At 40.0% G+C, this 16,297-nt stretch overlaps 1 protein-coding gene across 4 annotated transcripts in view; it reads left to right on the top strand.

Annotated features, from left to right (window-relative positions):
• The first annotated feature begins 238 nt into the window (after positions 1-238).
• Positions 239-16,297, top strand: part of slit2 (slit homolog 2 (Drosophila)) — an 86,083-nt gene continuing 70,024 nt past the window's right edge. For 3 of the 4 annotated variants that reach the window (XM_065254706.2, XM_065254707.2, XM_065254705.2), the window contains exons 1-4: positions 239-1,528; positions 2,544-2,615; positions 4,273-4,344; positions 11,856-11,927. In XM_065254706.2, coding sequence (XP_065110778.1) covers positions 1,356-1,528; positions 2,544-2,615; positions 4,273-4,344; positions 11,856-11,927 — 389 coding nt within the window. In that variant the 5' untranslated portion in view covers positions 239-1,355. The remainder of the gene's footprint in view (positions 1,529-2,543; positions 2,616-4,272; positions 4,345-11,855; positions 11,928-16,297) is intronic. The other variant, XM_065254708.2, reaches the window with a different exon arrangement.

Here is a 16,297-nt window from a genome sequence, read left to right as displayed (position 1 = left end):
ATAAATAGCTCCCTTTACCAGTCTCGAGAGAGAGAGAGAGAGAGAGAGAGAGAGAGAGAGAGAGAGAGAGAGAGATCGATGCCGGTTCACTTGTTGGCTTTCTATGCGTCTTTAGACTCCTCGTGATAGCTGTTCATATCCACAGAGCCGTAGAAGGCAGACGACTGTGTTTCAAGCGGCCTGCAGGGCGGACCGAGGGGTGGAGTCGCACCCGGTGTATATAGAGCAATTCAATGTTGGACTAAAGGAGAGAGAGAAAGAGTCCCGTGTCTGAAAGCCACACTTCACCTAAAACAACTTCAATCCGAGCGTGAGAATCAAAGTACTGGAGTTCATTCACAGCACTGGCGCATGCGTGGGAATTATTTCATTCACTTAGTCCTGGAAAGCCCATCAGTCTGGGTTCTTTAAAAACTCCACCTGTTCTTCAGATACTGTAGATGTGTTTCAAGTTATTTTAGTTATTGAACTTTCCGACTGAGGAGCATCGGTGCAACCGGCTTGTTGGACGAGGTTGATGTCTCAGGACGAGATTGATGTCTCACTCCCGTGTGCGTGGACCCGTGTTCGTGGATTGAAGAAAGTGTGTGCGAGTCAGTTACCGAATATGATCAGAGTGCGGGGTTTATTTCTACACTAGAGGCGCCGCCTTTGCTCTGAACACACACACACACACACACACACACACACACACACACACGCACACACACACGCATTCACGCGCCATCAGGTGCCACAAACACACACACACACACACACACACACACTTCCGATTGAGTATTCGAGTGAAAGCAGATCTTTCTCTGAGGATCATCCAGGACTTCACCCAGCACCGAGTCGGAATTATTGAGCAGATTTGTCCCCGTGTGACAGGATGATGGATGCTTGAGGGCGCGAAAGAATAATACCCCCCATTTATCAATACTCTCTAAGCGCACGTGAAGATCGCCTCCGCTGGATGTGTATCACCGCATCTCTATCACCAGGTGGCTTCTCAAGCGTGCGTCTTCATGCGCGCGTCTCCAGTTCGGGTCTTTGCGCGTATCTGTGCGCATAAGGTGTTTTAAGGTCGACAGAAGAAAACGCGCGCAGGATATTATAGCGCAGAAACTTTGATTTGACTGTCGGGACTTTAAACTTGCGCCCACACAGAAGAGACTACAATACATAGAGCCCTTATGGGAACGGATCTGAAATAAATTCCAATTTGTTTACCATTTGATAAGAAGAGAGGAAAGCATTCAAGTCGGAGGAGATTACAAGTGTTTTCGTCTCAAAGAGAATTTGTTGTGGAGATTTTTTTTGGAATTAAAACTCTTGTACGTATACAAGCAGAAGTTAAGGAAAGCGTTGTGATGTTTGTGTTGAAAGCGGCGGTGTGTTTGGGAGCTTTGCTGTGTGCGCTGCTTGGCAGTGCTGGGGCTCAGTCGTGCCCGTCACAATGCTCCTGCAGCGGGACAGCGGTGGACTGCCACGGGCAGAGTCTGCGGAACGTGCCACGGAACATTCCCCGCAACACTGAGCGCCTGTGAGTGCGCGCAATACACCACACCAACATTTCACCACACTTTTATTACAATATCAATTTATACTTGCATGTATTATAAACAGCTCCACAATAATAACAAAATAATTTATAGTTATGATAAACCACACACGACCACCACGACGTCTTCATGTTAATCACATTTTATGGTACTGCAGTTACAGTAATTCCTTTCAGCAAACGCGTTATAATAACTCACAAAATGACACATGACTGTATTTAAAGCTTTAATACACACTGGCATGAGTGTAATACAAAGTGTGGCGATGCTTTCATCTGAAGTACTGTCAGCTAAACAAAACCACAGTGTTTTTATCTATTCCGCTCACGCATGCCACTATCTGTCTGTTACATTGATTGCGTCTCTGAAGTGGGATTCATTATTAAACTGGCATGAAGTTTAAACACAACCTGCTCTGGAATCTCCGTCCAACCCAGTCTCACGAGCACTGTCCGCACGAGCAGCGTTTTCATCACAGTTAAAATTCTAACTTAAACTGAATTATTAGTTTATTCACCCTTGGCTTCTGCTGTTTTTCTCTATATTTAAAAACCCTCCAGTTATTAAATGGCATATTGTGACATACAGTCTGGCTGAGTAGGTGCGAAGGGCTGTCACATATTCTGTAATGGGAGCGCATAAAAAGTAGGGTTCAAAAGCTATAAATGACACCAACGTTAATTGCTGAGGATTACCCAACCCTGACCGGAATTCAATTAAAAAGCTGCTAAGGGTTCGCCCACAGTCTAGCACATACTTCACCAATGAGAGCATTCAGCCAAGTGTGCGCAGACAGTTTAGCAAATTAATATATGACAAACAGCCATCGAGCAAGCTGCGTGCCAGATCCATCACTAGTGGCCAGTGCGATTAAGTAACCAGAAAAATTCGTTCATAGCCTCATTTACTACTTAATAGCCTAAATTAGGCGTCTTAATTAGGGCTAAATACTTCAGTTGTTATTCACTGTTTTACCCCCTTCTCTTCTTTCCACAGTGACCTGAATGCAAATAATCTGACTAAAATTACTAAAGCAGACTTTGCGGGACTGCGGAACCTCAGAGTTCTGTAAGTAATTAAAAACTTGTTTTTTACTTGTTTGCCTTGTTTTTATTTTCAATGCAAAAACGAAATAATGTTGTGAACATAAGAAGCATTTTATAGTATTTGGAGACCTTATCATTAATAATCTCTTCCTGATTAATTGAAGATGTCCATATTGAAAATATACATTATACATAAATATAGTGAGATTTCCTGCATATCGTTAAATATATAAAGAATGCGCCCAATAAGAGTCCTCTCGCCCTTTTTCATCAATGTATGCCTCAGTGGGCCCATTATTAGATTAATGCCAAAGAAAGAATTGCTATGCCAAATGCCAAGACTTGTTATGAAATGCATTCCATTGTATATTCTAGATTTTAGTGAGAGTTGAACACTAGTACACACACACAACATACTGAACAAGTTTGGACGGTGAAGCTTGACGAGGCAGTAAAGCCCATGATTCCCCAAAACACACAAAGACTGCATTTATTTGCAAAAATGATTGCGTTATCGGAATGTGAAGTGTCTCCATCTCTATCAGTCTTTCTATCTGCCTCTCTGTCTCTGTGTGAGGTTGCCAGGGATTGGGAAAGTGTGAGGGATATTTCTGTGAATGTAAATGTGTGTGAGATGGAATGTGTGGGTGTGAATGTATGTGTGTGAGAGAGAGACGTATAGAGAGCTCATGTAAGGACAGGTTTGCCCTCCCACTTGGAGGTTTAGATTACAGCGGAAGACTTTCTCTGTCTGTTATAGCTTCCTTTCCTCACCTTTTTTTTCTTTTGACCATCACTTTTTCTCTCTCTCTCTGTTTATTTATCTTTATTCTGGAGTATCACTTTAATGACCTTTAATGGACATCATCAAACCAAACCACTTTTCTTGATTTGACCCTAACATAATAACATTATTCATCATTAAAACTTTCTGACATTTTCAGTGGTTGTCTTTAGTATGTGGGTGAAAGTGAGAAAGCCTGGGTTATGTGTCAGCTCCAGATAAAACAACCACAAAGAGGAGGTTAATAGAAAATGTTTCAAAATATTTGCAGCACATTCATTTATTTGAATGTAAAATAATAATATTTTATATGTGACCTTGTCTAAGAAATCCAGGCTAAAGTCTCATAATCTACAGTACGTATATACCTTGCCTTGCCTTCAATCATTGTCATATCCTTACTCTCATTTAATAAATATAAAGGTATCAAACTGAATTTTCTTAACATTATGTAGGATGTTTTAATGTAAAAAATGACTTTAGCTGGGTTTTTATTGTCCAAAGATTTGTGTAGGCCATTAAAGCTTTTATACACTGTATTTGCTATACTGAATGTCAAGGGGTGCACATATTAATGTTATCCGGACTAACTGTGATGTTGTAATGTAGCTAAAAAAAATAGTGAATATGTTTCTTTGTATGCATAATCTAAGTATAGATGCTGTGTTTAGACTGATGTTGAAAACTCTTGTTTATGGTGTTGTTATAAAAAGAGATGTGGAGATATCCAGTAAAAGGGTGTTTGTAAAAATGTGGTTTGTAGGCAGTGAAACATAAAAGACTGTTTAAAGCTGTACAGCAGCCAAATATACACAGGCATTTTAACTGTTCAGTCATTGAAAAATCTTTCAGTGACTTATCTTTTCTTTGGTCTCTCTTTCTTTCCCTCCTTTAGGCAGCTGATGGAAAACAAGATCACTTCTATTGAAAGAGGGGCATTTCAAGACCTGAAAGAACTGGAAAGACTGTAAGTGACCATCAGACACACAAACAAAGATATGCTGCACTGGCCTGTAGGGCTAAAAGTCAGCAGCGTATTTTTGATTAAGAGTGTGTGCATGCATTATCAATGTGACCTGCTGAGCACAATTAACTGCAAAATGCCATTGCAAAATCGAGTGTGTGTATTCATACAAGAATGGCATACATTGGATGTTACGGACATTTGTGTGTGCGTCGTGGTCGGGATTCGACAGAGCAACATTTTTGTCTGACAGCCAATCCAGCCTCAGGGGAACACACACACTATATGTGACTCTGGCACACACAGGCCTTCAAGGGAATGACACTGGGAACTGCAATGGAAACTGAAATTAGGCTTTTAAGGAACGCCCCCCCCCCCCTTCAACTTTCTTTTAAGCTTTCACCCCCCAGCTATTCTCCATTTTAAAACCATATTCATTCTGATGGGCTTTATCTGTCTGTCTCGTTTATCATTATGTGGTGTATCAGTGTAATGCAGATTTCCCTTAATGAAACAGAAACCATTCTGTATGATGAATCAGCATGACACATACTTGTTTAATTACAATAATCAGCACCATTGAGCTAATTTTTCCCTCATTAGGATTACGATTAATGAAGGTTATTGTGCTAAACCGTAATTTCGGAAAGATTGTTCAGTTGCTGTGGAAAAAGTGTTGGTGAGATGATTAATTACGTTTTACAGAATATATAACAATGTAACGTACTGTACCTTCTGCTACAAGTGCCATCCATACAAATTAACAAAAGGTGCACATATTTTCGTAAATCGTAATCAGATGTGTTAAAGGACAAGTTCGGTATTTTAGACTTAAAGCCCTGTTTTCAGATTGTTTATGGTGAAATAGAATGGTTTTGACTGAAATTTCGACATTTGAGGCTGCCCTGAGAATTTTCTCGTGTTTGTGTTTCACCTCACACCTCTACAATGGGTTAAATGATGCACTGGAACAATCCTTTCTAAAATGCATTAAACTTTCGTTTACAAAGACGTGAAACTCACCGAGTGGTCAGGGGTGTTCCCTGATATGCTCACACAAAAATCGCTGCAAAAGATGCTTTCCAACAGCTGTTTTAGCATTCGTTGTTAACTTGTGGACCTATTTTTCCAAACGACTCACACCCGTACATTCTTCCGCTAAGAGCTTGAATAATAGACACTCCAGCCCAGGTGGTGGCGCTAATCCGCCATTGCCAATTGCAAGAATAGAAACAAAGTTCCCGGCGCGGAGTAATACAGTACTTCACAGGACATCTAATACAAGTCAATGGAGTTGGTAAAAACTACGATAAAACCTGTTGGAATGCGTCTTTTGCAGCGATTTTTGTGTGAGCATATCATTGAACACCCCTGACCACTCGGTGAGTTTCACGTCTTTGTAAACTAAAGTTTAATGCATTTTAGGAAGGATTGTTCCAGTGCACCATTAAACCCATTGTAGAGGTGTGAGGTGAAACACAAACACGCGGAAATTATCAGGGCAGCCGCAAATGTTGAAATTTCAGTCAAAACCATTCTATTTCACCATAAACAATCTGAAAACAGGGCTTGAAGTCTAAAATACCAAACTTGTCCTTTAAAATGTTAATTGCAAAACAAACCCCTAAATAATCGTTTTAAACACATATCATGAAAATCTGACTTGTTCCATGTTTAAGTGCTATAATTATTTCCCCAGTGCTTCTTTTAACCTAGAAAAATTTAAAAAAGAACAACCCAGTAACTTAGTTTTGGTAAACCATTCACTGCAAGCATGGGAAAAAATAGGACATTGAAATTTGGCTCCCCTTGTGATGTCAGATGGGGATAATACCGCCCCTTAATCTGCACTATCCAACCACGGCACTAACATTTAGTGCAAAGATCAGCTCATTTGCATTTAAAAGAACACACCCAAAAACTGCACATTTTTGCTCACACCTACAAAGTGGCAATTTTAACATGTTATAATAAATTATCTATATGTTTTTTTTGAGCTAGAACTTCACATACATACTCTAACTCTGGGGACACCAAAGATTTATTTGACATCAGAAAAGTCTTGTGAAATGTCCCCTTTAAATTATTTGAAATGTTGATAACCAGCCTGATTTACAAATACGCAATATACAATAGAAATAAATAGAAATATATATGAACAGAAATGAAAATCCGCAACAATGAAGCCCTAAACACATTACTAGGATTGTGTAGTGACAGATCCCAACAATTTCAAGGTCATGCTCTAAGAAACAAAGGGACAAAAGCTGTCACTGGGGGGTACCCTTTCAAAAAGTACACTTTTCTACCTAAAAAGTGCTTATTAGTACCTCAAAGGTACAAATTGGTACCAAATGTCTACAGTATCTGTATCTAAATGGTACATATTAGGACTTTTTTAAAGAACAGTCCCAGTGACAGATTTTGTACTGTGAGTACATTTCTTTTAATAGGTTAAACAAAATCTAAATCTTTCCTCTACCCCCTAAAACATATTAAATATACCCCAGGATATGCACACAGTAGTTTAGAATCACTGATTTATTGTATAGTGAAAAATATATGTAAATGCCGGTCTCAAAACTAAACTTCTCTCCTGAATGGACCATAGGTTTGCAGTTGTAAGACTAGGTTTACTCTCAAAGGTCTGCTTGTGCTTAAATACAGGCTAAATGATTGGCTGTCAGTTACCATCTCTTAATGGTGACTGACTGGCAGGTGTTCGCTTTACACGCCGAATCACATTAGAACTGGCATTTAAAGCTGCACTGCATGAGGCTCAGTCAATCACTTTCCCAATGTGCCTCTTGTTTTTCCTTCTAGTCATTACCTTTTAATTTGGTGTGGATATGTTTAATGACCGCAACTGTCATATACTTTGCAAAACCCAGCTGAACCGCCAAGCCCTTTTGCCAGCTCAGCCTTGTATAAAAGATATATAATTCACGAGCAAATATGACGCTAACTTTAGTTTTAAATGGAAGTTGTGTTTGCAGTATGCATGGCTCTGAATGCTAACTAGCGAAAGGGTCAACTGCATTAACTGTGAATGCAGCCTTGTGCAGTAACATATAGCTCATATAGTCAACTTGTAATAATAGCCGAACATGCTTTCGGCGTAAATCGGGCAGCGTTGGCATAACTGAAGGGTTAGATGAGCAAATGATAGTGATGAATAGCTCTTTACGGTGATAAGTGTAGGGATAGGGAAGCTAGCTGTAGCGCTGAATAGCACAGCTAAAGTCAGTGTGTAGGATCAGTCCCACTGTGCCGGCACAAAAGCAGGAGTCTAATGCTGGAGGGTGACTGCATAGCTGAGAGGATTAGAACGCACAGGCATTATAATGCCCTTACCAAAGACCCTTCATAAATATGTGTGTGAGAGAGTGTGTGTGTATGCGTATTGGGGATGCATTTAGGTATTGGGTGTGACGACCTCCTGTAGGGAGAAAAAGTGGAGACTCTGTTCTTCATATGTACCCCCCTTTTTCTCCACACACACACACACACACACACACACACACACACACACACACACACACACACACACACACACACACACACACACACACACACACACACACACACACACACACACACACACACACACACACACACACACACACACACACACACACACACACACACACACACACACACACACACACACACACACACACACACACACACACACACACACACACACACACACACACACACACGTACACACAAACAGCCCTCGTCACGGGTTGCTAGTCTTGAGCAATGCAGTCAGGTAAAGTGTAAGCCTATGGAGAAACACTACACTTTTTTTCGCCATCCCTCACACCTCTCACTTATCTTTTGGTTTCTCCTTTGTCTTTTTTATTCTTTTATCATGCCTTTATTCACTTTCCCCCTTATATTTTTTCTTATTAAGATTTCACACATAGTGTTGGACTGGTTTGGCCATACTGTAGCTAACGCAGATGGATTAAGACTGAGGATTGAACTGGTCGCTGATTTATTAGTCTCACATAGCCTTTGAGCTAAAAGGCGAAAGGTCCATAGTGCAGCTTTCTAGCTAAGATCTACCTTCTTGTGCCCACTTTAGACTACACAATCTTTATTGTCTGTTACAATAGTCAACATATCATTTTGACTTCTAAAAATCTTCAGGGTTCACGGACAAGAAATATGTCAGACTACATGGTGCTGCATGATCAGTCATCACTTGAAAAGCATGATGCATTGGAAAAGGCAGAACTAGTAGGGAAAGACTTACATAAACAATAGTGCATTTGGGCTGTGTCTAAAGGAGGCAATGACTTCGGTGGCATGAGCGCAACTCAGGGAACGCATTTGGACAGCCTTCATAGGCAGGGTAATTGAATTATTTTTTAAATATAATCAGAGAGTGCCTTTGTGATAACTAATCCCATATTTAAGACCTAAAATGCTGTTTTCTCAATAGAAATGCAATAAAAAAATTTAAAAAGTGAAAATATATCCTTATTTACACACAATTTGTGCTCGAGCCACTTTCTTGGGTGCCATTTTATTTTTTCGAACTCAACCAGGCTCGACCAATCACATTTCCCATGCACGGACGTGAGAGCGCATCTATTTATTTTCGTGATGTTTTGTCATGGCCAAAGCAGCAACTAAGAAAAAGAAACCCAAGGTGTTGTCGGAGGAGACCAGAAAGAGAAAACGGGAGAGTGACAGAATAAAAAGAAGGAAGAGGATAAATTATATTGGGCCAGTGTTCGCTCGCTGGCGTGAACTAAAGGAGGAGGAGAGGTTCCTGACCGATGGTAATCTGGCCGTCATGCTTTTGGACTAGTCAGAGAGAGACTTATATTACGTGACACTGTGGTGCCATGGTAACCTCACAGACGTACGACACTGGCGATCTGGGTTCGATTCCCCTTTAAGGCAATTTTTTATATAAACTTTAACCAACTGGCTTGTAAACATGAGCTATGCGATCTTTTGGCGTTTGAAAAAATAAAACCCATGAAATTATATTCATATGACATGTCGGAAGGCACACTTTGTGACCTAAAGAGTTGTCTTCTTTTCCTTCGCGACAGTGCTGTGGCGCTTGTGGCGTCTAGGGGTACTAGATGTGAAAAATACATGTCTAGCACCCTCTAATGGCCAGAAATTTCCATGGTGTGCCTTTAACTGAATGGCGTATGTGGTTAGAAATACGACTTCTGGAAGACGAACCGAAATCCTGGCCAGGACGCGCCCGGGAAGAATGGCACGTATGGTCCCCCTAATAAAGCTGAAGACCTTAAATACTTCTATTGCCGGCATCACAGATGTGATGGAACCTGTCGTACATAACTGAGAAAGAAAAATCAACATGTTAGTCTTTCTGTCATGATGTGTCACAGATGTGGCGTTGTGTGTCATACTATGACACACTTAATTGATGTAAAGCGATTGAGACACGTATTCTTGGTCTTGATCATTGTTGTATACAAATCACCACAACACCCTACGACAGAAGTCTAAAACAGTCAAATGGTCTCTTTCTTTTTAATGCCCCTAACACATACAACAACAAATCAGAGTTTTCTCTGTTTTCAAGTGCTATTTAGGGACAGGTTTGTTAAAAATATATATATTTATGTCTAAAATAAAAAAAGTTTACTTGCTACTACTTACCCCTAACAAAATATTAGCAAGAGTTCATGCTTTAACCTGGCCATTTAATAATAAAAGGTGCTGTGTGAACCCAGTACAGTGTAAACCCTGTGAGTCCCTACTCAAGTTGCATAAAGTTAGCCAATCTTTTATACATCTTGTCAGATTCAAATAGAGCTTTCTATTTAAATGTGCAATATGTAGACAGTTTAAGGACAGGCCATTAACTTCTCTGTATCTAATAAGCTGTACGTGAATAAAAGGTGAATCATGTCTGCTTTATACAGACATAACACGATACAGCTGTGCATGTGTCTACGCAAACACCATGAATACAGATTTTCAATTCATTCTTTCCTCTCTTCAGCCTTGATTGCCTGTTTTCGGCCATTAAAAGTCATCTCACTTTTGGGCCCTCCCGAAAATGACTGTGAGTGCATGTCTGTATGAAAAAGTAAAAAACGAGAGCTGTGTGCATTTCTATCTGGAAGAGCGTGTGTCTGCGTGTACCCGTCTATTTCAAGGGTCGATCTTATTCCCGTTAAGCACTGTGTGTTTGTGTCTTTGTGTCTTTGTGTGTTTCCGCAGCAGGGTCCTCAGGGAAGGCTGTCCTCTGTGCCTGAGTGAAACACGTGGGCATTTTCAGGAGTGCGTAGCACTGTGTGCCTCGTTATTATTTCATCATTCATTAAATATTCAAATGGAATGATGTAACCCCAGAAGCTGAACGATGATGTCATCCACTGCTGTGTTTGAGTGTGTGAATGCCTGCGTGTGTGTTTGTTTGAGACAGTTTGTCAGAGAAAGTAACAGAGAGGGACAGCGAGAGCTTGATGGTTTCACACTTTGCGCCGGCAGAGTTCACTTACGAACTTGCTGTGATTGATTTGTGTGTACGAAGCGTAGTCGGTTATTTGTGGGAAATCTCACATGTACGCATACACACATATGACTCTCTATTCAACTTTGTCTTTTGCAACTGTAGCAGTTTTCTTATTACCAGTTATTACTGGCCACTGCATTATTGGTGATTTTTTTTAAAGTTCACTCAATTTCGATGCTTAATAGGGTCCTCTATACAATCTTTAGTTCTAATATTAAAAACGTTATTGATTAATTTCAAGCCTCATTAATCTAACGCACAGACAGCAGTGGCGCCGCTCTACATTAATATGCGCAGTGCGTATTACATATGTGCTGATCGTCATGCATCAACGTCTATTATATATGCACAGCGTATAGGGAATATAACTCAGTGTCAAAGAATAAAGTGACAAAATTCTGCTTTAAGCATCGAATTATCATTGAACTAAGGCAAATATGCATCATTTCTTTTCATGTGTGCATGTGTGCGAGTGTGTTTGCACTGTAAGTTCCTTCTCTTCACTTGGTGTGAGACGTTCTGTTTGTTTTTCCCACATCTGTTTTTCCGGGCTGTTCTTTGTCTGTGTGTGTTTGCTAGATGCCCCCACACACTGACAGTGTCTGCCAGACACACACACACACACACACACACACACACACACACACACAACGCTCAAGTTGATGGTGGGCAGGCCCAAGTTGAAATATTTTATAACGTTAAAAGTTTAAAGTATGACGCTTCTGCGCAGCCCTGTCAGGAAGTATTTCTGTGAACATTGCCTGCGAATTTCATGTGGAATCCATTCATAATATTTATTGTATTCATATTTTTGACTTTTCCAATAACCCTTTAAATAGATTAATGTAATAGAATATTGCAACTGTGTTGCAAAAATAATTTATTCATCCGGACTTGTATCCAGACAACAGCTTCTTATGCAAACAGTACATTAAATGCATTTTAAGCTGCCTTAAGTGTCTTCTAAATGTAAACCTTGTGTCTGTGTTTACAGGCGTCTCAACAGGAATAATCTTCAGGTCCTTCCAGAGTTGCTGTTCCTCGGCACGACCAAACTCTTCAGGCTGTGAGTCTTTTATCTTTTTTGTCCCTCTCTTTCTTCTTACTTTTTCTCACCCCCTTTCTCTCCTCTTCGCTGTCTCTCTGGTTCCTCTTTTGTTGCCTTTTTAAAATCCCATTTCTATCACTTTTAGAAAGTTGTGTTTGATATATGCACATTTTAAATACTGAGATATGCATTATATGCATTTGTTTGAGACTGTTCACATTCTGCCTGTACATTTAAATGCAGTTTGCTGTCTTTGATGTTGACTTTGTCAAGGTTTTGGGTTCAGTTTTCATTAAATTTGATCATTTTTAAAAGGTAATGCAATTAAACCATAGGACAAATACAACATAACCAAAACTAAATCTTCAGGTCAGTCTTTTAAATCTAGCCTGTTACTCCACCTGGAGCTATGAGCTTGGGTGTGCGTTCATAATTGAGTTATGCTGGACATCTAGGGATCAGCAGTAAAAGAGGTTCAGAGCATGAACAGACTAAATTGAGTTAAAAGGAGATACAAGCTTAAACATCTGCTCAGAGAGGAAGGACTGTCCGCGTTAACAGCTTTACCAGGAAAAACAACATTGTAACGGAGTTTGCAGGAGGCTGATGGAGAAAGTGTGTGTGTACACATATCGCTCACGCTGTTGCCGTCATACAGACGCTGTTCGTTCTAACCATGGTATGGTCGTGTGTGTGTGGTCTTGACTAAAAATACACTCGGTTCTTCAGTCTCATCCAGGGCTCGAAATGGAGGGGTGGACTGCGGGGGATCATGGAAGTGAATATTAAGGGGGGAATTTCAGTTTAAATAGAAATGTGGAAATGTCTTTTTATCCACGTATATATATATTATAGTGTCCAAAGTGCATTTCCACTACTGGTCTCTTTCATAGGGTGTGTGTTGGACTTCGAAAAGTAAATTTTTGGGCTTTAATCAAATCTTAGAAAAATGTATTGATACAGTTGCCAAAGCACTGACATCGACTCTTTTTAAAAAGCTGATAGGAAAGTATGTTCATGCTTGTGGATATTGTTTTGACAACATTTCCTCATGGGTACCATAAGAAAAACATACTTAACGATGCAAAAAGGCCTGTGTGTAGGTTAGGTTTAGACGGTAAGGGATGAAAAAGATGATTAGCTTAGAATAAAAACAATGAAAGTCAGTGGAAAGTCCCCATCATGATAAAAAAACAAATGCTTGTGTGCACATATGGGATTTCATGATTCTTTGGCAGGATTTTGCCATTCTGTCCGTCAATTCAATTTCAACAAGATGGTAGCAGGTGTGTGTGAGAGAAGAAAGCCGACGTGAAACAAAGAAGGAGCATTGCTAGTGTATAACACTTTCTTGATAGTATTATTTGATTTGATGTTCTGGCACACACACACACACACACACATAGTGTTCTCTTCTCATTAGATTATCTCTCCTCGTCTACATCTGTGGCTAACATGTGCAGCTTTTATCTGCCCGCCTCTTTCATCACTCTGTCTACCTCGTTTTTCGTTATTTTTCTTCTTTCCTGTTCTCTCACCATTTCTCTCTTTTATACGATGCTTAATCTGTATAGTTTCTTTCTTTCTTTCCTTCTTTCTTTCTTTCCCATATTCTCTCTCTATGCCCCTGTGATCAGGTTTGATGTTAATGCGTCTGGATGGAGTGTGTGATGTGTTTTGGAGGGGGATGGTCTGGCAACAGGGTGACAGAACCTTCTAGAGCTTGTTTTGTTCATCTTGCCGGGTGCCCTAGTGACCCCGGCTTCTGCTGTACGTGTGTGTGCGCGTATATGTTTGCATGTCCGACTGTGTGAATATGAGTTATGGTTACGCGCATACGGTCGCTGCCACAGTAGCGGCTGAAGTATTTCGGCCTTTTGTCTCCTCGGAGGCCGGTTCTGTTTGAAAACCTTTGAATAACATTGGGTTATGCTGGAAAGAACGTTCAGATAACATTTCTCACGGATAGCAGGTCGGTCACAGCTGTGCATGTTTGGATAGGGAGAAAGTGGGAAACGGAGTAAAAAAAGAGATTGAAAAGAGGAGGGAAAGCAAAGAGAGAGTGTGTGTGTGAGAGAGGGAGAGAGGGAGAGAGAGAGAGAGAGAGAGAGAGAGAGAGAGAGAGACGGTTAAATTTGTCAGAGTCCATTAAGAACTCTGTAAAATACCCTACAGTGAAAGTAAGAGTGGCACACAATTGAAAACAGATGTAAAAACATAGACTTTGGATTGGACGATGTCCCTAAATATTTATTTGTGATTTTAAGAATGAGTGCGAGTGTGTGTAAAGGGGTACACTTGTTTTTTCCACTCTGGATCAGGTTGGCACGAATGCCCGCTTATAGTTGCCACGGTTACTGTTGTTATGTCACGTTGCCATCATCCCTCATCCAGTAACGGTTAGCACTGTTTCACACAGTGCAAACTTTCTGAGTGTGCTTGTGGCTGTTCCTAACCACTGAGGAAATTTCTCCCGTTGTGACGTCTGTGTGTGGCTTTCATTGAGACTGTCACTGGTCATTAAGTCAAATCAAATGCCTTATAACAGTAATTGTGTAAGTTGTTTGCGAATTTATTGAACCTTAAAGACAGAAATTTATTAATTATGTCTGTGCATGACGAGATGATGTTTGGCATCACTTCTTAAAGGTGTATTGTAGATTTTTTCCCAGCTTGATATGTAGAGAGAACTATAAGCTATTACACTATTGAAACAAAGTGTTTGTCCAAGCAATGGAAGACAGGGGAGTGCTTGGAACACCTGTTGGAAAACAATCGTTTTGCAATTTAGTTTGGTGACACTAGTGACACCAATTACAAACAGGTTTAACATCATATTATCAATTATAACCCAGCAAGCAATTTTGCATTTAAAACACGTCTAATAGCCGTCCAAGCACAGCCCATACGACAAAGCCAAATTTGGGCTGTCAGTAAAAATGTTATAGAGGTCTAACCATAGCCCCAAAAAAAATGATGAAATTTCAAACATCTTACAAGTTATTTTGGCAAAAACGACATGTAACCAAAATCAAGTTTATTTTGGATAGAAGTGGTTTATTCATAGCCAGACTATATTGAGTCTATAGTTAACCTAGATTGTGAAATGACGGCTATTGCTTGATGGGTAAAGGCTACAGTACATCCAAGTAAAATGCTGGCAATACAGAGATTGTTATAAAAAAGTTGGGTAAACTTAACCGCCTAAGACCCGAGTTTTAGTTTGTCTTTTTTCAGATTTCTTCCAGCTATTGGTGTTAGGAAGAACCAAAAAATATATTAACCAAATATTTTTCTTTGAACATGAAGCAGTGTAATTGTCCATGTTTGTATACAAAAGGTTCCAGTTACACAGAATTAAGTATTATGGTGGGAACAACCAAAAATGTGATGTCCACGTATGTTAAACGAAGGAAAAGTGTACGCTTGAACATGGGAATATGTCTGCAGACATCTTCATATTCCTGTCGGTTAGCAGGGCTTTGGGTTCGCACATGCTCAGCTGATTTTAAATATGGCTTTGACCGTGTGGTTTTCTTGAGAAATGTGCCACAAACGTTTTCGGGGTGAAAAATCGCAGTGGTTTTCTTGCTTAATCTGTACACCAAACGCTAGACAAGCCAAACTGTTTGCCATCTCGGAGTGTGTGTCTGCGTGTGTGTGTTTACCGAGCTCGGTGTTTCCTAGGTCACAGTGCTGTAGAGAGTTTGGCTTTTGTCTGCGGAGTGGACGCTTAACCCCAGTTCTCTCAGCTTAGAAAACACACACACACACACACACACACACACACACACACACACACACACACACACACACACACACACACACACACACACACACACACTTGTGCTAAGCCTTGTCTGTTCACACGAGTTGGTGGGAACAGTTCTGAAATTAGATGGATACAATGGAGTGAAGTCTGTTGAAGCATAGCGTTATTAGGTGCGAGTGCATATGTGTCAGTGTTTGTGTGAAATTCAATTTAAATTATAATCAAATTTTAATGAAGACAGGAAAAAGTTTATAGTTTGTTGCCATAGTGACAATTACTGTATGACAAAACTCATAATAGAATAAACTTTGATTGTGTGCAAGTTTTTTTTTGTATGTGTGTGAGTCTACAAATACATCAGGTCCTCAGAGGAATTTAGCTATGATACTGAAATGCAATTTTTAAAATAAAAATGTTTAATGTGTACATTCATTTGAGTAAGATTAATGACCTCAATCTGTAGCTGCAGATTTCTCTTAAAGCATGCCAATGAGAATATTTAAGCAAGATGCAACAGGTAATGGCTAAATCTGCAGTGCACCTTTCTCTAAACCTCTTCATAAAATATTTGAGTATACGCCATAGTAAACAGACTTTTGAGGAATTGTAGCTAAAT

This window comes from Paramisgurnus dabryanus, chromosome 4 (assembly GCF_030506205.2).
Source record: "Paramisgurnus dabryanus chromosome 4, PD_genome_1.1, whole genome shotgun sequence".
In the NCBI taxonomy this organism is placed as follows: Eukaryota; Metazoa; Chordata; class Actinopteri; order Cypriniformes; family Cobitidae; genus Paramisgurnus; species Paramisgurnus dabryanus.
This window is presented reverse-complemented; position numbering and strand designations above follow the sequence as displayed.